At 43.6% G+C, this 26,152-nt stretch overlaps 1 protein-coding gene across 1 annotated transcript in view; it reads left to right on the plus strand.

The window, feature by feature from the left end:
* The window catches only part of ENTREP1 (endosomal transmembrane epsin interactor 1), a 146,648-nt gene extending 121,277 nt beyond the window's left edge, over positions 1–25,371 (plus strand). Inside the window, exons 9-11 of the mRNA XM_075317836.1 lie at positions 16,293–16,433; positions 20,781–21,070; positions 21,368–25,371. Coding sequence (XP_075173951.1) covers positions 16,293–16,433; positions 20,781–21,070; positions 21,368–21,574 — 638 coding nt within the window. The 3' untranslated portion in view covers positions 21,575–25,371. The remainder of the gene's footprint in view (positions 1–16,292; positions 16,434–20,780; positions 21,071–21,367) is intronic.
* The last annotated feature ends 781 nt before the right edge of the window (positions 25,372–26,152 follow it).

Below are 26,152 nucleotides of genomic sequence, written 5' to 3' on the forward strand. Positions count from 1 at the left end.
ATTCAACAACTGCTTCCTCGTGACAATGATACCTCATGACATTTGCATTCATGTTTCTGGCAAGAGTGGAAGTGGATGGCAATCAATGTCAATGGCTGCCCACTCTCCCCGGTCCCACGTGCTCGCTGCCTGGGAGTATTCCTAGACTCTGATCTCTCTTTCAAGCCACACATTCAAGCCCTCTTCACCTCCTGCCGCCTCCAACTCAAAAATATTTCACGGATCTGAACATTCACGGATCTGAACATTCCTTTCCCAAGAAGCTGCAAAAACCCTAGTGCATGCCTTTATTATCTCCCGCCTGGATTATTGCAACCTCCTGCTCTGTGGCCTCCCTTCTAACAGTCTCGCACCCCTACAATCTATTCTAAACTATGCTGCCCGGCTAATCCACCTGTCCTCCCACTACTCCCCGACCTCTCCTCTCTGCCAATCCCTTCACTGGCTTCCCATTGTCCAACGACTCCAGTTCTACAAGGCCATCCACAACCTGTCTCCTCCTTACATCTCTGACCTAGTCTCCCGCTACTTACCTGCACATAACCTTCGATCCTCACAAGATCTCCTTCTCTACTCCCCTCTCATCTCCTCTTCCCACCATCGCATCCAAGATTTCTCCCATGCCTCCCCCATACTCTGGAACGCTCTGCCACAACACATCAGACTCTCACCTACCTTGACAAGCTTCAAAAGGAACCTGAAGTCCCACCTCTTCCGACAAGCCTACAATTTGCCGTAACCCTCAGTCTGATACAGCGCCGCACAATCAGCTCTACCCTCATCTACTGTATCCTCACCTATCCCTTGTAGACTGTGAGCCCTCGCGGGCAGGGACCTCTATCCTCCTGTACCAGTCGGTGCCTTGTATTGTTTATGATTATTGTACTTGTCCCTATTATGTATACCCCTGGAATTGATGGCGCTATAATAATCTATATATATATAATTGGCTTATTCTGTCTGTCTGTCTGTAACGAAAATGACGTCATTACAGTGACAACCGTCGCATTGGCCGCTGGGCTCGGCCTGGCCCCGCCCCCCGCACGGATAGGCTGCTTGGCCAGGCCCCGCCCCCGCACGCATTGGCCGCTTGGCCAGGCCCCGCCCCCTAACGCATTGGACACTCTGCTTGGCCCCGCCCCCCGCACACATTCCCCGAACCCACACGGAGCCTCGACTCCCAGGTGACTGCTGCACCCCCGGAAGCCCACACCGGCAGGACAAAGTGGAGAAAAGGCCGACTGTGTGAAACCACTAGCTTACCCCGGCTTACGGCACACGTGTGCCGGACCCGGCGTAGGCTGGTAACCATGGTACACATCGTGTAACTATAGAAACCGCTTTCCTTAGTTACCCGATGTGTAACATGGTTACTAGCTTACCCCGGCTCCCTGCCCATTCAGATCGTTTGTCTCCCGCTGTCAAACACGCTGATGCGTGCTGCACAGCAGGAGACCAACAAGCATAAAATTAACCAGCACTATCACTTGCATAGTTACCCAATGTGTACCATAGTTACCAGCTTACCGACGTACGCTAGTAGCCATGGTACACAATTCTGTAACTATGGAAAGCGCTTTGCTTACTTACCCGAATGTGTACCATGGTTACCAGCTTACCCCGGCTCTCGGCACACGTGTAACTTACATACACATTCTAAACTACCCGATACGTTAGAATCGGGCCCCCTTCTAGTAAATAATAATAATAATAACAACAATTGGCCATGGAATGTTCTGTGGTGCAACAAAGCGCATTGTTTACCTGAATGGAATGGTGAACACACAAAACTGTCGCATATGGGCTACCGAAAATCCGCATGCAGTTGAGGGGGTTCCGCTGCATTCGCCAAAGGTAATCGTTTGGTGTGACTTCAACTCTTCGTTCATCCTCGGACCGTTCTTTTATGAAGAAATGAGGCCAACTGGGGTTGCTACCTGTTAAGAGACAGCAACGAGATACCAGACAATGCTGGAAGCAGTGGTTGTTCCGCAACTCCCAACAGCAGCAGTGTCTTCAGACGACCCCCTTCATGCATGATGGAGAACCTCCTCACATCGCAAATCATGTGAAGAACGTTCTGCGTGCACAGGATTTTGTGATGATAGGATTTTGAACCGCTCCTTCCCTAACGCATGGCCACAGCATTCGCCCAATCTCAATCCTGACAGAGTGCACTAGATAAAGCAAAACGTTTTGCTAAATTAAATGTTAGAAAAATGTTTATTATTCAATACATTTTTTTTATTAATTTTAGCACATTTCCCGGAGAACCTTTTTAAAGAGAATGTCACCAGCATGTACACACTGCAGAGGAGCGCAGCAGAGCCGGTGCCGGTGACCGCAGCTTCCTCCTTCCTATTCAAATTTATTTGCGTCTTTCAGATGTAAATACATTTGAACAGCGCGCCGGGACTGGGCCCCGCCCCCGATGTGCAGCAACGTGATGAGATCAGCACCTTGCTGATGTCATCACAGTGCTGCGGGGGCCACACAGGGGACATCAGGAAGCGGAAAGCGCTCCATGAAGGAGCTGAAGAGACAGGTTTAATTAATGGGGATGAGTGGGCTGACGACACATAACGGGGAACATTTGTGAAGGAACACAGCTTTGTGACAGGCAGAGGGGGAGTACTGTATTCCGAGGGAGGGGGGGGGGGGCAGGAGTGTGTAGGGATGGGGCAGTGTAATTTGTGTGTGTAGGGGGTGATGAGGGTTGCATTGTATTGTTTGTGGGGGGAGGGGTAATGGGGTTGCATTGTATTGAGTGTGTGGGGGAAGGGGTAATGGGGGGTGCATTGTATTGTGCGTGGGGGGAGGGGTGATGGAGGGTGCATTGTACTGTGTGTGGGGGGAGGGGTAATGGAGGGTGCATTGTATTGTGTGTGGGGGGAGGGGTAATGGGGGGCGCATTGTATTGTGTGTGGGGGAGGGGTAATGGGGGGTGCATTTTGTGTGTGTGTAGGGAGGGATGGGGGGGTGCATTGTGTGTGTGTGTGTGTGTGTGTGTGTGTAGGTGGTGATGGGGGGGTGCATTGTGTGTGTGTGTGTGTGTGTGTGTGTGTAGGGGGTGATGGGGGTGCATTGTATTTTGTGTGTGTGTGTAGGTAGGGGTGATGTGGGGTGCATTTTGTGTGTGTGTGTGTGTAGGGGGTGATGGGTGGGTGTATTGTGTGTGTGTAGGGGGTGATAGGGGGGTGCATTGTAGTGTGTGTGCGTGTGTGTGTGTGTGTAGGGGGTGATGGGGGGTGCATTGTGTGTGTGTATGTGTATGTGTGTAGGGGGTGATATGGGGGTGCATTGTAGTGTGTGTGTGTGTGTGTGTGTGTGTGTGTGTGTGTGTAGGGGGTGATGGGGGGGTGCATTGTATTGTGTGTGTGTGTGTGTGTGTGTATGGAGTAATGGGCGTTGCATTGTATTTGTGTGTGTCAGAGCTGTGTGTGTGTAAGAAGCAGTACTGTGTGTGTGTGTGTGTGTGTGTGTGTGTATAAATAGTCATATGAAAAGGTTTGGGCACCCCTATTAATGTTAACCTTTTTTCTTTATAACAAATTGGGTTTTTGCAACAGCTCTTTCAGTTTCATATATCTAATAACTGATGGACTGAGTAATATTTCTAGATTGAAATGAGGTTTATTGTACTAACAGAAAATGTGCAATCTGCATTTAAACAAAATTTGACCGGTGCAAGTATGGGCAGCTCAACATAAAAGTGACATTAATATTTTGTAGATCCTCCTTTTGCAAAAATAAAAGCCTCTAGTCGCTTCCTGTAGCTTTTAATGAGTTTCTGGATCCTGGATGAAGGTATATTTGACCATTCCTGTTTACAAAACAATTCCAGTTCAGTTAAGTTTGATAGTCGCCGAGCATGGACAGCACGCTTCAAATCATCCCACAGATTTTCAATGATATTCAGGTCTGGGGACTGCGATGGCCATTCCAGAGCATTGTAATTGTTCCTCTGCATGAATGCCTGAGTAGATTTGGAGCAGTGTTTTGGATCATTGTCTTGCTGAAATATCCATCCCCTGCGTAACTTCAACTTCGTCACTGATTCTTGCACATTATTGTCAAGAATCTGCTGATACTGAGTTGAATCCATGTGACCCTCAACTTTAACAAGATTCCCTGTGCCGGCATTGGCCCCAAAGCATGATGGAACCTCCACCAAATTTTACTGTGGGTAGCAAGTGCTTTTCTTGGAATGCCGTGTTTTTTTGCCTCCATGCATAACACCTTTTTGTATGACCAGACAACTCAATCTTTGTTTCATCAGTCCACAGGACCTTCTTCCAAAATGTAACTGGCTTGTCCAAATGTGCTTTTGCATACCTCAGGCGACTCTGTTTGTGGCGTGCTTGCAGAAACGGCTTCTTTCGCATCACTCTTCCATACAGCTTCTCCTTGTGCAACGTGTGCTGTATTGTTGACCGATGCACATTGACGCCATCTGCAGCAAGATGAAGCTGCAGGTCTTTGGAGGTGGTCTGTGGATTGTCCTTGACTGTTCTCACCATTCTTCTTCTCTGCCATTCTGATATTTTTCTTGGCCTGCCACTTCTGAGCTTAACAAGAACTGTATCTGTGTTCTTCCATTTCCTTATTATATTCCTCACAGTGGAAGCTGACAGTTTAAATCTCTGAGACAACTTTTTGTATCCTTCCCCTGCACAACTATGTTGAATAATCTTTCTTTTCAGATCATTTGAGAGTTGTTTTGAGGAGCCCATGATGCCACTCTTCATAGGAGATACAAATAGGAGAACAACTTGCAAGTGGCCACTTTAAATACCTTTTCTCATGATTCGATACACCTGCTTATGAAGTTCAAAGCTCAATGAGGTTACAAAACCAATTTAGTGCTTTAGTAAGTCAGTAAAAAGTAGTTAAGAGTGTTCAAATCAAGAAATTGATAAGGGTGTCCATACTTTTGCACCGGTAAAATTTTGTTTAAATGCGGATTGCACATTTTCTGTTAGTACAATAAACCTCATTTCAATCCAGAAATATTACTCAGTCCATCAGTTATTAGATATATGAAACTGAAATGGCTGTTGCAAAAACCCAATTTGTTATAAAGAAAAAAGGTTAACATTAATAGAGGTGCCCAAACTTTTTCATATGACTGTATGAATTAGAGCAGTCTGTGCGGCCCCCCCCCAGAACTATATGGGTTCCCCAGAGCGCTATCTCACCCATCCCAGTAATGAGTACACTACCAAAGCTGTTTGCCACTCCAGTAAGGTCTATGCCCCCTGCCCCTCCTGTAATGTATATATTGTAGCCCCCAGCCCCTCCTGTGATGTATATACAGCAGTGCTGTCAGTGTGCAGTCATGTCTGTTCGTGACAGCCATCGTGAAACACAGCCACATGTCCTGAAGTAGCTGAACGGAAACAAGCGGGAGAAGTGAGTGAGGCTGCTGGCGACTTCCCCATATTAATACCTGTAAGGGCTCATACGCACGTAACTGCTGAATATTCTGCAGCGATTTGACAGCACATGTGCGCATCAAATCGCTGCAGAAACACTGCATAATGGATGCAGTTTTTCTGTACAAGAAAAGCCGATTTCATGCGCTCTGGCTGCTGCACCCACCATAGACAGAGTGGGAGCTGCATCCATAGCGCACGGAATAATTGACATGCTCATTTTATGAACGCACAGATTTGGGTCAACATTTTTGCACCCAAATGGCTGCGTTCATAAAAGCAACGTGCGCACGTATCATGCACAATCTTCATAGATTGTGCAGGGAACGCAGGACGCATGCATTTACACTGCAGTGCTGTACGCAGCGTAAATGCATGGAATTACACAATGTGCGCACGAGCCCTATTGCGTCTGTGTCTGCATGTATGTCAGTGTATATGACTGTGCATTTATTTGTCTGTTTATATGTATTTTTCTGAATTTGTCTTCAAATATGTATATGTACGTATGCCTGTATGTGTATGTGCGTTTCTGTGTGTGGATGGGGTCCACTGAGACTTTCACCCGGAGGCCACTAAAACCTGGAGCCGGCCCTGGCTGCCTTAGCATTGGGATCAATAAAAAATATGTGAGTAACTCTACTTTTGCTGGGTTCACACATAGCGACACAGCAGCGATCACGACGGGCGACCTGACCTTATCAGGATCGCTGCTGCGTCGTTACATGGTCGCTGGTAAACTGTCAAACAGGCAGATCTCACCAGCAACCATTGACCAGCCCCCCGCCAGCAGCGACGGGTGGAAGCGGTGCTGCGCTTGGTAACTAAGGTAAATATCGGGTAACCAAGGGCTTGGTTACCCGATATTTACATTGGTTACCAGCGCACACCGCTTAGCGCTGGCTCCCTGCACGCCAGACACATCGGGTTAATAAGCAACCCTTGCTTATTTACCCGATTTGTACTCTGGCGTGCAGGGAGCCGGCACTGGCAGCGTGAGAGCGGCGGACGCTGGTAACGAAGGTAAATATCGGGTAACCAAGGAAAGGACTTCCCTTGGTTACCCGATGTTTACCTTGGTTACAGCTTACCGCAGGCTGACAGACGCCAGCTCCCTGCTCGCTTCAGTTCGTCGCTCTCTCGCTGTCACACATAGCGATCTGTGCTTCACAGCGGGAGAGCAATGAACAAAAAATGAAGCAGGACATTCAGCAACGAGCGGCGACCTCACAGCAGGGACCAGCTCGTTGCTGGATGTCACACACAGCGACGAGTCGTCGCTGCTACGTCACAGAAAATGGTGACGTAGCAGCGACGTCGTTGTCGCCGTCGCTGTGTGTGACACCACCTTTTCTGTGTATATGTGACTGCTGTGAGTTATCCTGGACTGTATCTGTATTGTAGTACTGTAAATCTGAATGTGGCAGAACAGGATAAGATAAATGTTCATTGGATTTATATCTAAATGCTACAGTTCGCGCTCTACTGTTATGGCTAAAAATGTTAACGTTATGGGGCCCCCACCAGATTTTCTGCCCAGGGACCCCCCACAAACCTTAATCTGGCCCTGAGTACACCCCTAAGCGAAAATTGCCAAATTGTCCCCAAAGTGTCAATATTTTGTTTGATCACCATTCTTTTCAAGCACTGCCTTAACTCTCTTGGGCCTGGAGTTCACTAGAGCTTCAAAGTAGCCACTGGAATCCTCTTCTACTCCACCTTGATGACATCACGGAGCCTGGGGATGTTAGAGACTATATGCATCCCCACCTTCCATTTGAGGATGTCCCACAGATACTCAATAGGGTTTAGATCTGGGGACATGCTTGGCCAGTCCAGCACCTTCTCCCCCAGTTTCTTTAGCAAGGCAGTGGTCGTCTTGGAGGTGTATTTTGGGGTTGTGATCATATTGGAATACTGCCCTGCAACCCAGATTCCAAAGGAAGAGGATCATGCTTTACTTCAGTATGTCAAGTACATGTTGAACAATGTTGAGAAGAAAAGGTTGGCACTCACCGGTTTTTGCTTATAAATGTTTCTTTATTGCATCTTCAGAATCGGGTGAAAGGAAGGGGGGTTGCAAGGTAGCACCTGCAGTGTCTTACAGTGCCAGCAAAGTGGATGGGATTTATAGATAGCTCATGTCCACTCAGCGTAAACTGACTTGTTGTGCATGTTTCAAATCCCCAATATGTAATTTCTTTTGCGAGAACACTGAGCTTTATGTTAATGTTTTCCTCAGAGACTTGCTTTAAATGCTGAAAAACCGCAGTTAAAAAAGGCACATGCATTTCCTTCAACCCTTGAGAAAGCCACATGGTGTTAGTGTTAATACGTGTGGGGCAGGTATCCCCCCCAATTGCTGCTGTATAGTAATAATAATAATAATTTTATTCATTTATATAACGCTATTAATTCCACAGCGCTTAACATACATCAGGAGCACTGTCCCCATTGGGGCTCACAATCTAGAGTCCCTATCTGTATGGCGTGTGGGAGGAAACCAGAGAACCCGGAGGAAACCCACGCAAGCACAGGGTTACAAACTCCTTGCAGATGGTGTCCTTGGTGGGATTTGGACCCAGGACCCCAGCGCTGCAAGACTGCAGTGCTAACCACTGAGCCACCGTGCCACCCATATAGGCCCTTTGATTCATTTTATCATGGTTCGGTAACGATTTTGTCTCCTTATTTTGGGACTATTTTTAGCTAGGCAGTATAGGATCTTGGTCACACTAGCCTATCCAGGAACAGGTTTGATACATTTTGTATGATATATAGCAGTTGCTTATCTCTACATTCTACTACCAGTTGCCCTTGCTGGGTACTCATTGTTTATATATTAACATATTGTGGTCTGTCTTACTAGCTATGCAAGTTGGCACATGCTTCACAATGGCCTTGCTTTTGGTATTTTTTTTTTTTTTTTTTTGCTATTATGCTCTTACCATGTTTGTTTGATTTATCCATGCTAATCTGGTTCGCATGTGTTATCTGATTGAATTGCAGCTGGGAGTGTGCACTTTCAGCCCATATTATATATATAATTGTATTTCTGAACATGTTTTTGTAAACAGCTAAAATAACAAAACTTGTGTCACTGTCCAAATATTTCTGGACCTAACTGTAAGTGGCAAAAAAAGAATTTTCAACAAAAATATACTAAATAACATTTGTGCAGTCTAAGAATTTGTTCCAAGAAATAGAATTGCTTCCATCAGATCCTCCTTCATAGATGACCTCAAATCTGACCTAATAATTTTAAGGCTAGAGAACAACCTCTCTACACTAACTTGGGTTGGAGGCAAAGCCGTAACCACATGGGCAACATCTCTAACAATTTCCGGGAATAAAGGAATTGCCTCATGCACAGTCAGTTTTGATGAACGGTTGAATTTTTCTATTTCTTTGAGAGCAAGTAAAAATTTTTTACTGAAATCTGGTCAGTCTGCTGCTATAGGAGACGGAGTGAAATCTTTTTCCTTGCGGCAACGCTTTGCTGCTCCATGTTATCCAAATACTTGTCAAAGTTAAACTCCTCATCTGATGAGAATGAAGATATGGCAGCAGTAGCACTGTCAGGCCCCAAGTCCTCTTGCGCCTGGCAGTCCTGCAGCTGCTCATCCTAACTGCTACCTAACTCAAAGCTTCTTTTCCTTTAGAAAGCTGTTGATCATCAAGCAGTATACGATGACTTGGGTCCACATAAACAGCTGCCAGAAGAATTTTATTTTCCAATAGCTGTGTCTCTCTCCGTTTCATTGAAGCAGAAATGCCATCTGCGATTAAACCTCCTCTTTGGGACAGGCAAAATAGCAAGTTCTTCCACCCTCTTATGAAAATGCCAGGAGTTAAAACCTCAGCTTGTAATTTTTTAGTCACGGTAAATGGGTGATTAAGCAATTCCTTCAATTCAGCCACCTGTGTCCATTGACCTTCATTTAAGGTTACTTGAGGGTTCTCCATATCTAGAAGAAACTATTTTAGTTCAAGCAATCGCTCAGTCATTAAATAAGTGCTGCCTCCCTGAGTGGCTTGATCAACAATTGGCCCTTTCCCGGCACGTCTCTTCAAGATGGAATCAATTTTAGGGGTTCTGGCGGCAATAACCAACTTCCTCACTTTTCCAATCATAATTTCCAGCATGTCCGCCCAGTTTCACACATCCGGCTTTTCGCCCGTTAGGCGGATGTGGCGCACGCCACTACAGTACAATACAGTACAGTGGCAGCGCCACAACTTTTGGGTCACATGCTCCGGTCACATGAAAGCATGTGACTGGCGTTTGTCGCACTGCCACTGTACTGTATACACTGTACTGGAGCGTGCCGCATCCGCCAAACCGGCGAAAAGACGGATGTGTGAAACCGGGGTTCCTGTTGCAGACTATCTCTTATTGCCAGCTGCAGCGTGTGCACAACACAGCGCATGTGTAAGTAATATGAAAGTGTTTTGAAGCACCTTCAACAAGATCATCTAATCCTAAAGTATCATTTTGCTGTTCTTCTGTTGTAATATCTGTTTGTTCCTCAGTTACATGAGCAGCACTGGGGCTCCCTCTCACACATACGAAATCCTAAATTTTCTTCTAGCTGTTGTTCATTAAGCTATGTGCACACGTTGCTTTTTTTTCAGCGCGGAAAAAAACGCACCCTCTGGCAGAGGGGAGAATTGTAAACAATGCTTTTTGAGAAAAAGGCATCGAAAACGCATGCGTTTTTCATGCGTTTTTCATGCGTTTTTCATGCGTTTTTTTAGGTGCATTTTTTAAGACTTGTCAGTGTTAATAAAGTTGGTTGAACACAGATCTTTGGAAAAAAAAACCTGTGATGTCATTTCCTTCTCCACATTCTGTTTGGATAAATGGGAGGGCTTGGAATGGAAGGAGCACCATTTGAATTTTGGAAAAGTTGAAATAAACTTCGCGCACCATGTCACATTAGCAGAGCCCCTTGGGTACCTATACGTCAGAAAACCCCCACAAGTGACCCCATTTTGGAATCTGCACCCCTCAAGGATTTTATTCAGGAGTATATTAAGCATTTTGAATCCACAGCTACTTCACCCAAAATGTTGCTGTAGCAACAATATTCTCACTTTTAGGCCCGTTTCACACGTCAGTGAAAAACACAGACGTTTTTCACTGGCGTGTAAAACACGCACATGTCCCTCCGTGTGCCGTGAATCACGGCACACATGGGTTGTCTAAGTGCAATCCGGGCTCCGTTCTCCGTGGCCCGTGATTGCACTTAGAGATTAACTCACCTGTGCCCGCTCCCGCTCTCCATGGTGCTGATCGCTCCCGCGGTGCAGCATCCGGCTGGCGCTGACCCCCGCAGCATCTGCTTCCGGGTCGGCTGTGTCGCACATCATGAATATGCGCGACAATAATGAGCCGGCTCAGAAGCAGCAGGGAGAACGGGCTGCAGAGGACATCGCTGGAGCCGGGTGAGTTAAAATGATTTTTATTTTAAAAGCACGTTTTTTTCTGGCACGTGTTTCACGGACCACACCACTGCGTGGTCCGTGGAACATCAGTGATGCCATAAAAAAATGGACATGTCTCCGTGCGGCAATCACGCACACGCGGGTACGCCGCACGGAGATACGTGCAGTGAAAAATCACTGACGTGTGAGCAGACCCATTCATTATAATGGGTCTGCGCATGTCAGTGATTCTGGTACGTTTAAAAAAAAGCACAAACGTACCAGAATCACTGACGTGTGAAAGAGGCCTAAGGCTATGTGGCCAAGATCCAGCGACACGGCGTCCAGTACACAGTGTCAGCCTTCCTGCAGAGATGTGAATGTTGTCCACGGGAGAACGCAGCTGCCCATGCCCACGATTTGGGTTCAGGCTGCTGTTGAGCTCTATTCTACCTGCAGAGAACACTCTCGTCTCCGCAGCATAAATTGACATGCTGAGGCTCGGGAAGTTGCGTCACCGGTCAGTTTATGCTGCGGAGAAAAGAAGCACAGTGGGCATGGGATCTCCAAAAATCCTTCCACTGTGCTTCTACTGCACAACGCAGCGTTATGGACGCAGGGAAAACACTCAGCGCCCATAACGCTGCAAACCCTGATTGTGGGCACACAACCTAAAAAGCGTCAATGGATGAATGGATGTCAAATATATATAACGTCCCACCCCCGCCTGCATATTCTAAGCTGGCACCTTTAGTACCTTTCATGTGGCACTAAAGGGTGCCTAGCTTAGTATTTATCCAATAAAAAAAAAAAAAAATGAAAAAAATGGCGTGGGGTCCCCCCTATTTTTGATAGCCAGTCAGGGTAAAGCAGACAGCTGTAGCCTGCAAACCACAGCTGGCAGCTTCATCTTGGCTGGTGATCAATTTGGAGGGCTCCCCAGGCTTTTTTTTTTTATTTATAAATAAAGAATTAAAAAAAAAATAACGTGGGGTCCCCCCAAATTAGATCACCAGCCAAGGTGAAGCTGACAGCTGGGGTCTGGTATTCTCAGGGTGGGAAGAGCCATGGTTATTGGACTCTTCCCAGCCTAAAAATAGCAGGCCGCAGCCGCCCCAGAAGTGGCGCATCCATTAGATGCGCCAATCCTGGCGCTTCGCCCCAACTCATCCCGCGCCCTGGTGCGTTGGCAAACGGGGTAATAAATGGGGTTGATACCAGATGTGTAATGTCACCTGGCATCAAGTCCAGCAATTAGTGATGTCACGGCGTCTATTAGATACCCGACATAACTAATTGACAGTAAACAAAAGCAAAAAAAAATGACAAAAAATTTTTTATTAGAAAAAACACTCCCCAAATCATTCCCTTGTTCTCCAATTTAATCAAAAAATTTGAAAAAAATGGGTCCGCAGAAATCCATATGGACGTCCCACGTCGCATCTATACCTTCTAGAATATGGGGGCACGTTCAGGGAATGTATCCCCCATTTTCTAGGAGGGCAGACCCTCCATTTGAGGAGAGTGGGTGCCAAAAATCTGCACCCACTCTACCCGGGTCACAGCTGCAGAGTGCGAGCAGCCAGCGCAGCTCTCTGAACACAGTGCTGGCTGTCAGCTGCTTGCTCTGCACATGTGACCGGCGCGCACTGTGAAGGAGGAGGGGGCCGCGGGGGATCAGCGCTGCGACCGGACAGGTAAGGGGGAATACCGGGGGAATAAGGGGTGACCGGGCAGGGCCTGGGGGGCATTTTTCTGTCGCATGTGTTATTGCACATGCGACAGAAATCATAGGAGCAGGGCGGCCGGTGCGCTACTGTGCGCGCGGCCATGTTGGATTTTCGGGAGGGGGGTCGGGGGTCGGGGCGGGCACTTTGGAGACACCGGGGGCTTTCCTGCACTTAGCCAGGAAGTGAGGTCAACAGGAAACCTCTTGACCTCACTTCCAGGTAAATGCCTGCGTTCTGGCGTGCCGACAAAGGCCGCGGACCGCAACAAAAAAGCAGCTCACTGCGGTGTAGCTGCGTTCTGACCCACATCATTGATTTAATGGGGGAGTGAACGCAGCCACAACGCACAAAAGAAGTGACATGCTGCTTTTCTTTCCGCACCGATTTTTGGCATCCAAAACGCTGCTGCGTTTAGAAACGCAGCGTGTGCACTGATTTTTCGGCTTTCTCATACACTTTGCTGGGAAAGCTGAACGCATGCAATTTGTCACTGAAACGCTGCGGTTCTAAACGCAGCGTTTCCGCGGTAAAAAACGCAACGTGTGCACATACAGTTAGTTCCAGAAATATTTGGACAGTGACACAATTTTCGCGAGTTGGGCTCTGCATGCCACCACATTGGATTTGAAATGAAACCTTTACAACAGAATTCAAGTGCAGATTGTAACGTTTAATTTGAAGGTTTGAACAAAAATATCTGATAGAAATTGTAGGAATTGTACACATTTCTTTACAAACACTCCACATTTTAGGAGGTCAAAAGTAATTGGACAAATAAACCAAACCCAAACAAAATATTTTTAATTTCAATATTTTGTTGCGAATCCTTTGGAGGCAATCACTGCCTTAAGTCTGGAACCCATGGACATCACCAAACGCTGGATTTCCTCCTTCTTAATGCTTTGCCAGGCCTTTACAGCCGCAGCCTTCAGGTCTTGCTTGTTTGTGGGTCTTTCCGTCTTAAGTCTGGATTTGAGCAAGTGAAATGCATGCTCAATTGGGTTAAAATCTGGTGATTGACTTGGCCATTGCAGAATGTTCCACTTTTTTGCACTCATGAACTCCTGGGTAGCTTTGGCTGTATGTTTGGGGTCATTGTCCATCTGTACTATGAAGCGCCGTCCAATCAACTTTGCGGCATTTGGCTGAATTTGGGCTGAAAGTATATCCCGGTACACTTCAGAATTCATCCGGCTACTCTTGTCTGCTGTTATGTCATCAATAAACACAAGTGACCCAGTGCCATTGAAAGCCATGCATGCCCATGCCATCACGTTGCCTCCACCATGTTTTACAGAGGATGTGCTGTGCCTTGGATCATGTGCCATTCCCTTTCTTCTCCAAACTTTTTTCTTCCCATCATTCTGGTACAGGTTGATCTTTGTCTCATCTGTCCATAGAATACTTTTCCAGAACTGAGCTGGCTTCCTAAGGTGTTTTTCAGCAAATTTAACTCTGGCCTGTCTATTTTTGGAATTGATGAATGGTTTGCATCTAGATGTGAACCCTTTGTATTTACTTTCATGGAGTCTTCTCTTTACTGTTGACTTAGAGACAGATACACCTACTTCACTGAGAGTGTTCTGGACTTCAGTTGATGTTGTGAACGGGTTCTTCTTCACCAAAGAAAGTATGCAGCGATCATCCACCACTGTTGTCATCCGTGGACGCCCAGGCCTTTTTGAGTTCCCAAGCTCACCAGTCAATTCCTTTTTTCTCAGAATGTACCCGACTGTTGATTTTGCTACTCCAAGCATGTCTGCTATCTCTCTGATGGATTTTTTCTTTTTTTTCAGCCTCAGGATGTTCTGCTTCACCTCAATTGAGAGTTCCTTAGACCGCATGTTGTCTGGTCACAGCAACAGCTTCCAAATGCAAAACCACACACCTGTAATCAACCCCAGACCTTTTAACTACTTCATTGATTACAGGTTAATGAAGGAGACACCTTCAGAGTTAATTGCAGCCCTTAGAGTCCCTTGTCCAATTACTTTTGGTCCCTTGAAAAAGAGGAGGCTATGCATTACAGAGCTATGATTCCTAAATCCTTTCTACGATTTGGATGTGAAAACTCTCATATTGCAGCTGGGAGTGTGCACTTTCAGCCCATATTATATATATAATTGTATTTCTGAACATGTTTTTGTAAACAGCTAAAATAACAAAACTTGTGTCACTGTCCAAAATATTTCTGGACCTAACTGTAGCCTTACTCTCATTCATCAGTTTAATTGTACTTATCAAGTTTGAAGCATTGTCCTTTACAATAGCAAGAACCTGTTCTTTTTTGCGTTCCTAATCTTGCAGAACTTTTTCCACTAAGGCCTTGAGAAACTGGCTGGTGTGATGAGCTTTACTATCTTTTACTGCCAGTTTCTTACTAACAATTTCTTTCTTGTCACAAACATATCGAACATTGATGGCAAAATAATTCAGTGAAATCCAGTGACTCTGGGCATCCCAGCAAAGGCAATGGGTTTCAAGATATGACATTCAGACACAGCGTTTTGTGAGGATCTGCCCCATAGCCTGGAAGACCTAATTTAAATAAAATAAAAGTAAAATTAATAATATAACTTTCATTACAAAATCTTCAGTTTTACTCAAATTAGTTTATGCAAACATGAATATCCCCTACACCAAAAGCGTATTTTGTATCACTTCCATGATATTGAAGGACAGCACCAAGTCTTCTAAGCATGGAATGACCAAGTTTGTGACATATTGCAACATCTATCTTTTCCCATTCTTCACGAACAACCTCTTTCAGAATCTGGATCCTGGATGGAGTGTGATGCTCCACTGTCTCTTCAGAATTACCGATAGGTGTTCAATTGGGTTCAGTTCAGGAAACAATCTAGGCTACTGAATCATTTTCACCCTGTTCTTCTCCAAAAATGCAACAGATGTGAGTTTTGGATCATTGTCAAGTTGGAAAAGTGCATGACTACCAAGGGAACAGAGTGATAGTAGCATCTTTTCTCCTCAAGGGTGACTCAAGCAGCACTAATTCTAAATTATTTTCTAAATTAATTTTGTGCTGCAACTTTTTAGAGTTAAACTTACCTTGCTGAAATTATGCAGCCAGTGGATTGAGCAGCATGTATCATCTGTCAGGTTCCCTTTAAAAGTTAGGGTGCTTTCACACTGTGTTCCTCTCCTCGTTTAGTGGTCCGTCAGAGTTTCCGTCCAAACCCCCCCTCAAAATGAGATTCGAACTTATGTGCCGACGGGGCCACTTAATATAATGGTGCAGACGAAGTCACCATGTGCTCGGTTGTGTACCATTTTCGGGGGTATACTCTTCCTGGATGCGGACATCTAGATTTAGTCTACTACGTCTGGGTGTCCGCCTTCAATAGGCATATACGCCCGAAAATGGTGCATAAAAGAGCACACGGTGACTCCATCTGCACCATTATAGTCAGTGGCCCCTTCGGCGCATATGTCTGAATCCTGTTTTACGGGGGTTTCAGACGGAAGCCCCGACAGGACCAATGAATGGGGAGAGGAACGCAGTGTGAAACGCCCTTAGTAGTTGATGAACTAACGCTTAGGTATGATTGGGCTACAGAGCAATGCACTTTGCATACAGCAGGCACTGAAAATGTTTTACATATAAAATGTTATTGCTAATTAATGTGAGTTAGGAATTAATGATTTACCAATAAAATGAACCTGAGCTGTGTTTTCTTTACAGATGTTGCTGCCTGTTCTAATGCTGAAGTTATACCTCTACCTTCATCAACTGTACAGCAAAATATAGAGGAGGATCCTGCCAATAAACCACAACGGAAGAGATCACACAGTGATCCAATTATCCATGATTTTCCGCTAAGAGGTAACTTTGAAAAAAAGACAAGAAGATAATTATGTGTCTGTATATTGTATTTAGCAATGACATGATAGGCAAAATGTAATATTGTTTCATTAGAAGTCACATACGGAACTAGCATACTGAGCTGGCCCAGGAAGTCTCTCTGGCCAAGTGAGGAAACAAGTGCTGTGAATGAGCCCGGTGCTATTCAAGTTATATCTGCATACAAATTGCCTCTTCGGAAAAGAAGAGAACTTGAAATCTAGTGCCACCTATTGAAAGGAGTCAAAATTAATGCTTTAACGAACCTTGCCATATGACTAAGAATAAAAGCCAAACCAGACATTCTATTTGCAGACATGTGTTTCGGGGTGTTTTCCCCTCCTCAGTGCAAAGGAGTAGCTACTTACACAATACTAAAAATATTGCTAGTACTGTTTTAGCCTGGTCTCAGGGCCCTTATCCCCTTCATGACCTAGGACGTACCAATAAATCCTAAATCATGTCGGGGTAATCACCCTCGAATGCTGTGGTGAGCCGGCGGTGATCCCTGCACATGTCTACTGATTTGAACAGCAGACATGTGTGGCTAACAGGCGCGGGTGGATCCGCAATCTACTCGCACCTGTTAACTCCTTAGCTCACACTGTCAAAATGTGACAGCGCGATTTTAAATGGCCGCAGCGGGGAACGCTGTCGCCATCGAAGGGCCTGTGATGTGATCACGGGGAGCCAATGGTTGCCAAGGCAGTGACAGGTCATGTGATGATTTCTGTCACTATCACGACATAGTTGCTGTTAGAGCCGACAGAGCAGTGGCTCTAACAGGAACACTGCATTTCTGCTGATCAGAGCAGAACAGCTCTGATCAACAGAAATGAACAAGCAATCAGACTGCCAATCCCCTAGGGGGACTAGTCAAATAAAAAAAAGTTTTAATAAAAATAAAAACACCTAAAAGTTCAAATCACCCACTATTCGCCCCATTGAAAATTAAACATTAAAAAAATAAAAATATACACACATTTAGTATTGCTGCATTCAGAAATGCCTGATTTATCAAACTATAAAATCATTTAACCTGAACGGTAAACAGAGTAGCGGTAAAAATAATTCAGATATCAAAATTGTTTTTTGGTTGTCGCAAATTTTGAGCAAAATGCAATAATAGGTAATCAAAACGTAGCATCTGTGCAAAAATGGTACCATTAAAAACATCAGCTCGAGATGCAAAAAATAAGCCATCACTGATCCTCAAATCCCAAAAAATTAAAATGCTACGTGTCACAGAAAATGGTGCAAAAAGTGCACCATTTTTTTTGAACAAAATTGTTTTAACCCCTTAAATAAAAGTAAACCTATCCATGTTTGGTATCTACAAACGTGTACCAACCTGAGGCATCACACCGACTCATTAGTTTTACCATATAGTGAACACGATGAATGAATTACCCCATATTCAGTTGCACTTTTTTTTTTTTTTTTTTTTCCGCACTTGGAATTTTTTTGTTGTTTTCTAGTACACTATATGATAGAGCTCATGGTATCATTTACAAGTACAACTCGTCCCGCAAAAAAATAAGCCCTCACAAGGCAAGATTGACGGAAAAATAAAAAAGTTCCGGCTCTCGGAAGAAGGGGAGCAAAAAACAAAAACGGAAAATCGTCCGGTCATGAAAGGGTTAATGTAAAAAAAGCGATTTCAAATATTTTTTACACTTACTAGTGGAACATTGTGGCCAGAGGTGCTGCGTAAGTTGCAGAAAGTTTAATATGATTACACATATGCATGAAGTCAGAACAGGAATGTTTCAAAATATTTGGATTTTACTTTAAAACAATGATAACTTTCCCTTTTATATCACACAACATATAACAGTTCTTCAATCGATGTAATGCACCTACTTGGGTTCAGTGCAGGTGCACACTGTAGCCCAGTCCTCTCATCACACTGATGTACAAGGAGGTATTGATAAATAGATGGCCTTGACTATTTCTAGCAGACAAAAATAAATCCTGTTGCTATGGAAACAAGTATTAACTTTGACAAGTTCACGTGCTTTGTTTTAGCAGAAAAGGTTATATCATTTTAAAATTGTGCTTACGAAAAGTTAACCCTATCTGTTGAACATTGGAACTTCAGGAAAGGTTTTCCAAAGACGTCCTATTTTTGCTGGATAACGCGTCCACCCATGAGTCTCTCATTGCTCTGAAAAACTCAATGAAATCAGCTTTGAAATTACCTTGAAGTTGAGCTATGATCTGTGCAATCAGTAGTGATCATATTCTAGAGCCTGGCAATGGCGGCGTCACCAGCCCCGGCACTGATCGGAGTGATCATTCAATGACGTGCGAGCGCTCCAGAGAGCAGAGACGCGGTCTGAACTGTAGTGACCACTCTGCGCTGCCTCATTCCTGCTTGGAGACTTGTGTAGAGCGGTCAATGTGCGCATCTGCTGGGATTTGACGGGCCACAAGCATTTTTAGGCCTGTGCCACCATTGCTGCTGCTACCTTGTAAAGAAGAAAGACGATTTTGTTTTCCAACCTCTTCTTGTTCCCTCTTTTTTCTTAGCCCCAATCGTCCCCCCTCTCCCTAATCCCTTCCCTTATCACCTCCTTCTACTGCGGAGCGCTGATCAGTACTTGATCGCTTCTCTTTGGCAGTTTTTTCTTTTGCGCCACCTCGATGCGTGCGTCCTGCAGCCGCTGGGAGCTGATCAGTGACAGACATCAAAAATAAATGCAGTAAGATAGAATGAAAATATCGTATCTACCCCAACATGGTATTAATAAAAATATCAGTTTAGGGAACAAAAAACAAGCCCTCAGACAACCCCTGCAACTAAACATTGAAAACGTTACTGGTCTTGGCAACACAAGCAAAAATGTTTTGTTTTGTTTTTTACATATTCCCTATTTTTTTTTTTTTTACACCACTCAAATTTTTTTAAAAAAATGTTTTTTACCCCTGTAATCATATTGACTTGGAAAATCATATCGGTGGGTAATTAGTACCGTATAATGAATGCCGGAAATAAAATCTCAAAAAACAATTGCTTAATTTTGCAGCACTTATTTTTTTTTCCCAATTTCCAGTATATCACATGATAAAATTAATGGTGTCAATCAAAAGTACAACTCATCCTGCAAAAAATAAGCCCTCATATGGCTAATGTCAGTGGGAAAAATAAAATTAACAGACGTGCAAGAAGGAGAAAAAAATAAATTAAAAAAATGTAAAATAGCTGTGTCGGGAGGGGGTTAAGCTATTATTACATCATTTACAACATATTCACAAATATTTATCCAAATGCAGGAGAAACACCGGGCACTGCTGGAAATCCTCAGTAGTTGCTATTTATGTACCTTTTTGGAATAGACTGAAGGCCCCGTCACACGCGACGATATATCGTGCGATCACATGCGAGATCGCACCTGCCCCCGTCGGTTGTGTGTCACAGGCAATTCCTTGCCCGTGGCGCATAATGTCGTTAACCCCCGTGACACGTACTTACCTCCCTCACGACGTCGCTGTGGGCGGCGAACATCCTCTTCCTGAAGGGGGAGGGACGTTCGGCGTCACAGCGACGTCACACAGCGGCCGCCCAGTAGAAGCGGAGGGGAGGAGATGAGCGGGACGTAACATCCCGCCCACCTCCCACCTTCCTCATAGCCGGCGGGACGCAGGTAAGCTGTGTTCGTCGTTCCGAGGTGTCACACGTAGCGATGTGTGCTGCCTCGGGAACGACGAACAACTGGCGCACAGAAGGAGGAACGACATTATGAAAATGAACGACGTGTCAACGAGCATCAATAAGGTGAGTATTTTTGCTCGTTAACAGTCATTCGGAGCTGTCACACGCTACGACATCTCTAACGATGCCGGATGTGCGTCACAAATTCCGTGACCCAGACGACAGATCGTTAGATATATCATAGCGGGGCCTTAAGTCTGTACGGGTGCACAATCCTTATAAGTCCATCTGTAGAATCCATCCAGAAGAAAGAAAGGCAGCAACCACCGTACTTCAGTGTTCAGAGTTTAATCTTGAACGCAGTTCAGATACATCAGGAGTGGGGGGAGGTGGGGAGAGGCAGTGGGGTGAGGACGACGGCACACCGTTTCGCACAAATGTGAACCTACCGAAGCACATTTGTGCGAAACGGCGTGCTGTCGTCCTCACCCTACTGCCTCTCCCCACCTCCCCCCACTCCTGATGTATCTGAACCGCGTTCAAATTTAAACTCTGAACACTGAAGTACGATGGTTGCTGCCTTTCATTCTCACATACTGTATATTTATTCTGCTGAAATCAAGTGATCAGTATTAGATCTTGGAGAAAAACAATATTCTCTTATTTTTTCGTAGTTGCAGTTCCAAGCTGTGAAGCAGCTACTCAAACAGAACTTAGGCCACCATTGATGACTGTTACCATGAGACGTGCTTTAAGAGCAAAAGCTGTTCGATCAAGACCTAGGTCATTGGTTGATTACAGATCATACATGGACACTAAGCTTCTGGTGACCAGGTTTTTAGAGGAGCCATCTTGTCACATGTCTGCAGATGTCCGTGAACTGGTAGAAAGCATCAAAACCGTTTTAAAATCAGATGAAGAACATATGGATGAAGCCATTTTAAGTGCCAACTTCCTTGAACAGGTTAGTTAGCCTTTATCAAACTTTATGTCAGCTGATCTAAAATATGATTATATACTCATCAACATTGAAATTGCAGCATTAAACAGGAAATGTCTTAGAATTATGCCACAAGATTAGTAAATATGATAATTATATTATTGGGCGGTTTCCTGACTCGCGTCAAACCCATCTGAAAAAAAAAACTTGAACACCCTTACTTGTTAGAAATTGTACAGATTAGAAACTTTTTGTTACCATTGCATCTTTTTATATTAATCTAATGGTTTTTAATGATTATTTTTATTCTTTTCCGCAAAGGTAATGGGGCCAAGCCAACAGACTGTGTCAGCAACCCAGAAAAGGCCAAGCAGACGGCAGACAGGTGTTCTACATTTAGACAGCTGTGGGGACTTAAGCACTTTTTGCACTACGCAAACCCAGGAAGACAACAGTGTGAGAAGGCAAAGGACTGCCAGAGAAAGACCTCACAGTCTTATTGGAGTTGTGCGTGAAACTATACTATAACAGAGAAATAAGCCATTGGATAAGTAAGGGAGGTCCTGTTGCCTCAAAAGACTAAGGCATGCAGCCTTCCTTGAACTTGAAATTATGAAGTCTTCATACTTTTGCTGAATAGTTAATCAGAATTTGGTTTCTTTGGCCATAACCGAAGGATCCATCAACACATTGAGGGTTGTAAAGTATTTTGGCAGTTATAGAGCATGAGCAAGTTTGGGCTTTTCAATTGTGAAGTGCCCTAAAGCCTAGTAGTATATATAATTGTGTACATTAAATATAATTTTCAGGAGCCTCAGGGGTACTCAGTGCCAAGATATAGTGACATACTGTTTCCGGCATTGTAATAAAATAAATTAACTTCCAGTCTATTTTTCTTCATTCACATCAGGAGCTTAATGTCTCACCTACAGTGCCTTAAAAAAGTATTCATACCAAGTGAACTTTACCACGTTATACCCACAAACGTAGTATTTTTATTAAACGGCCTTCAGCTCGATATCGAACCATAGCAACTTGATGGATGAACGCTCTGTTGAAAGATCAATCTTGTGCAAGCCTAGAAAGATCCACCTGGGGCTTCTCTGATGTTTTCTTGGTAGTATCAAGCCACCAGGTTATAGGTCTTTCTCTTCACATTGTTCCTTCTATTCTTCCGACTATGATGTCCTTCTCTAGTGATTGCGTTCTTTGTATGATGTGTCCAAAGTAGGTAAGTCGTAGCTTGGTGATCCTTGCTTTTTGTCACGTCTGGCTTAATTTGTTCCAAAATTTATTTGTGTGTTCTTGCCATCCATGGTATTGATAACATCCTTCTCCAGCACTGCATTTTGAAGGTGTGAATTCTTCTCCTGTCTTGTTCTTTATCATCCAGGTTTCGTATCCATATGTTACAGAAAAGACCAGACTATGTACGAGCCGTGTCTTCATTACCAGTGAAATGTTCCTCAATTTGAAGACCTTGTCCAGTGATTTCACTGTTGATTGCCCATAGCTATTCTCCTATTGACTTCTGGTATCGTCGCTGCATTTTGAGTGATCATCGATCCGAGTAGGTTGAAGTCCTTTTACAACTACCAGTTTGTCGCCATCCATTTCAAATGTGTCCCATCCTTACTTGGCAGTAGTCAATATCTTTGTCTTCTTTGTATTAAGTAGGAGTCCTATGTTCCAACCTGCCATCTTGACAATCTGTAATAAGTCCTTCATTCCATTTACACTTGTTGCTATCAATGTTGTATCATCTGCTAATTTTTAGATTGTTGATGATACATCCAGCAATTTTGATTCTTTCTCCTTTTTCAGCTAGTCCAGCCTTCCTGAAAATAGCTTTTGCATATTAATTTAAGAGAAATGGTGACAGGTGCAACCTTGTCTGAGGCCTTGCTCTACTTTGACTCATGCTGTGTCACTATGTTCCGCTCTGACTGTTGCTTCTTGGTCGATGTAAAGGTTCCTAATGAGGCTGATCAAATGGTTTGGCACACCCATATTCTTCATAGTTATGTGAAATACTAACATAAAATAGCAAGTATTTGTGAAGTATAAAGGAAATGATACATGGTGATGTGCAATTGTGTTCAGCCACCTGTAGTCTGATACCATTAAATACAATCCTGAGTGACAAATTGGCTCCAGAATTCACCTAATTAGTAAATTGAGTCCATATAATTGTTGGGGGTAAAGGCAAAATGCTTTGTGTGTTGGTAAACACTGGACATCACCCTGAAAACACCATCCCCACCGTCAAACACAGTGGCAGCATCATGCTGTAGAAATTCTTTTCTTTAAGAGAGACAGGGAAGCTGGTCAGAGTTGATGGGAGATGGATAGAGCTAAATATGGGGCAATCCTGGAGGAAAACTTGTTAGAGGCTAGAAAAGAGTTGAGGCTGGAGCATATGTTCACCTTCCAGCAGGACACCTACCCTAAACATACTGCCAGAAGTACAATGGAATGGTTTTGAGCAAACAATATTCATGTGTTTGAATGACAAAGTCCAAGCTGAAATTCCATTGACAATCTGATGCAAGACTTGAAAATTGTTGTTCACAGATGCTCTCCATCCAATCTCACTGAGCTCGAGATATCTTGCAAATAAGAATGTGCAAACATTTCAATCTCTATATGTGCAAAGGGGGTAGAGACATACTCAAAAAAATACTTGCAGCAGTAATTAGAGTGAAAGGTGGTCCTGCAAAGTTTTGACTCATGGGAATGAATACAAATGCACTCACAATTTTCAGATTTAGATTTTTAAAATAAAAAGAAAACAAAGTATCATTTTCTTCACACTTCAAAAATACTTCAATGTGCTGGTATATAACATAAAATCCCAATAAAATACATTTAAATTTGTGGGTGTAACGTGAAAAAATGTGGAAAAGTTCATGAGTATGAATACTTTTTTAATGTACCATATGTGCATTAAAACATCTCAAGTATGATGATGAGCTGAGAGTAGCAAATAGAATTGGATCTGAATTTGTGGAATTGATTTGTGAGCGTTACATTGCTTTTGGAGTCGCTGAGAGGAGTGGAAACCCCAGAAATCACTCCAGTGTGGAAACTACACTATCTTTATAGTATCTTTATTTGACACAATTTGCAGGTATTAATGAAACATCTTTTATGGATATGGATTCTCTGTAAGTGAGAAATAAAAAACATAGCAACCTGAACATTGATTTTTAGATTTAGTTCTCACAGTGTCCACTATATGGTTAAACTGGTAAGTTAACTTGGTCATTATGATTCCTGCAATACCAAATTGATACATTTTTTACGTTTGACTATTTTTTTTATACAAAAAACGCCTATAAAAAAAGTTATGTTTTTATGCTACCATCTAATGCACGCAATGTATTCTGACACTGCTGTGGTGCCAGCTTGGTACTGCTGATCTGAGCCAACAACAGAGAGCACACTGTGATTGTACACATCGCACAGACTAACACAGCCCCTAAAATGAGTGTCACTGATGACGCTTCATTTCAGGGGGGCGCAGAGGCTGTGGCAGTAATCGCAGCCTTTGTTCCCTGATGATGCTTTGTTTGAGTATCCTAGCATACACTTTGATTCTTAAACAAAGAGGCATCAGAGGAGAAGTAGGGAAAAAATACAATACCAGTTAGATATTGTAGTGAGGGAATGGTAGGAAATTTTAAATGTAAGTATTTTAGAAAATAGTTTAGATTATGGCACTAAATAGATAGGGATTTAGATGAAAATTACTTAGGCCTCTAATCAGACCTTTACAAGGTAATACTGCTGAAGATATGAAGTCTGCAATATATACGGTTTAGATTCTTTTTTTAGATTCAACTACTGACCTGCATATAAGGCAGCTAAACATTCTTTCTCAATCCAGGCATTCTGTACCTTCACTCTGACAAAGACAATGTGTACTTGATGCATCTGTTACTGGCTGTTCTTCCAGTAAGCAAGTTACTCTAAGTCCTTTTTCATGGTATCACATTGAATGATTGACATTGACATTGCAATGTTTCAAAACTGGATGTGGATTTTTACTAACAAGTAGTAAATTAGGTTTTTTTTGCTTGACAACCTATGGTTTGATTACTAGAGACTTGCAATGTCTTTGTCATTTTGCATAGTGGTTCAAATACATTTGAAAAACGTTAAAAATTTTAAAAGATAGTTCATAAGCCTTTAGATCAGGGGTCTCAAACTCTGCTGGGTGTATGGGCCGCACAGAGGAAAAAAATAATTTGTGGGGGCCGCATTCTTTGCAGGACAAAGTGACATTTTTATTGGTACCATATAAAATATAATTTTTTTTTACACACCTTTGTATCACTGATTTTGAACATTTTTCACTTGTTTATTATAATAAAGGTGCACAGTCTTTGTTTAAATGTAAAAAAAAAATTTGATGGAAAAGAAATGTCATGCCTTATTTTGTTTGTTGTTTTTTTTTTTTGTTTTTTTTACATTTTATCCCTTTCTTGTAACTATTAACTAATTGTGTTACAATTATCACTATATAGAAATTTTGGCCAACATCTTTTAGTAATGTTCCTCATCTTGTTGTAATGTGCCCATCCTTGTTCCCTTGTAGTATTGTGCCCCATCCTAGTCCCCATCCTACAGTAATGTGCTCATCCTTGTCCCCATCCGATAGTAATGTCCCCAGCCTTGTCCCCATTCTATAGTAATGTCCCCATCCAATAGTATTATGCCTATCCTTGTAATGTCCCCATCTTATAGTCATGGGCCCACCTTGTCCCTATTCTATAATCATGTGCCCACCTTGTCCCTACGCTATAATCATGTGCCCACCTTGTCCCCATTCTATAATCATGTGCCCACCTTGTCCCCATCCTATAGTCGTGTGTCCACCTTGTCCCCATTCTTTAATCATGTGCCCACCTTGTCCCCATTCTATAATCATGTGCCCACCTTGTCCCGATTCTATAATGATGTGCCCACCTTGTCCCTATTCTATAGTCATGTGCCCACCTTGTCCCCATCCTGTAGTCATGTGCCCACCTTGTCCCCATTCTATAATCATGTGCCCACCTTGTCCCCATTCTATAATCATGTGCCCACCTTGACCCCATTCTA

The sequence above is a fragment of the Anomaloglossus baeobatrachus genome, chromosome 1 (assembly GCF_048569485.1).
Source record: "Anomaloglossus baeobatrachus isolate aAnoBae1 chromosome 1, aAnoBae1.hap1, whole genome shotgun sequence".
In the NCBI taxonomy this organism is placed as follows: domain Eukaryota; kingdom Metazoa; phylum Chordata; class Amphibia; order Anura; family Aromobatidae; genus Anomaloglossus; species Anomaloglossus baeobatrachus.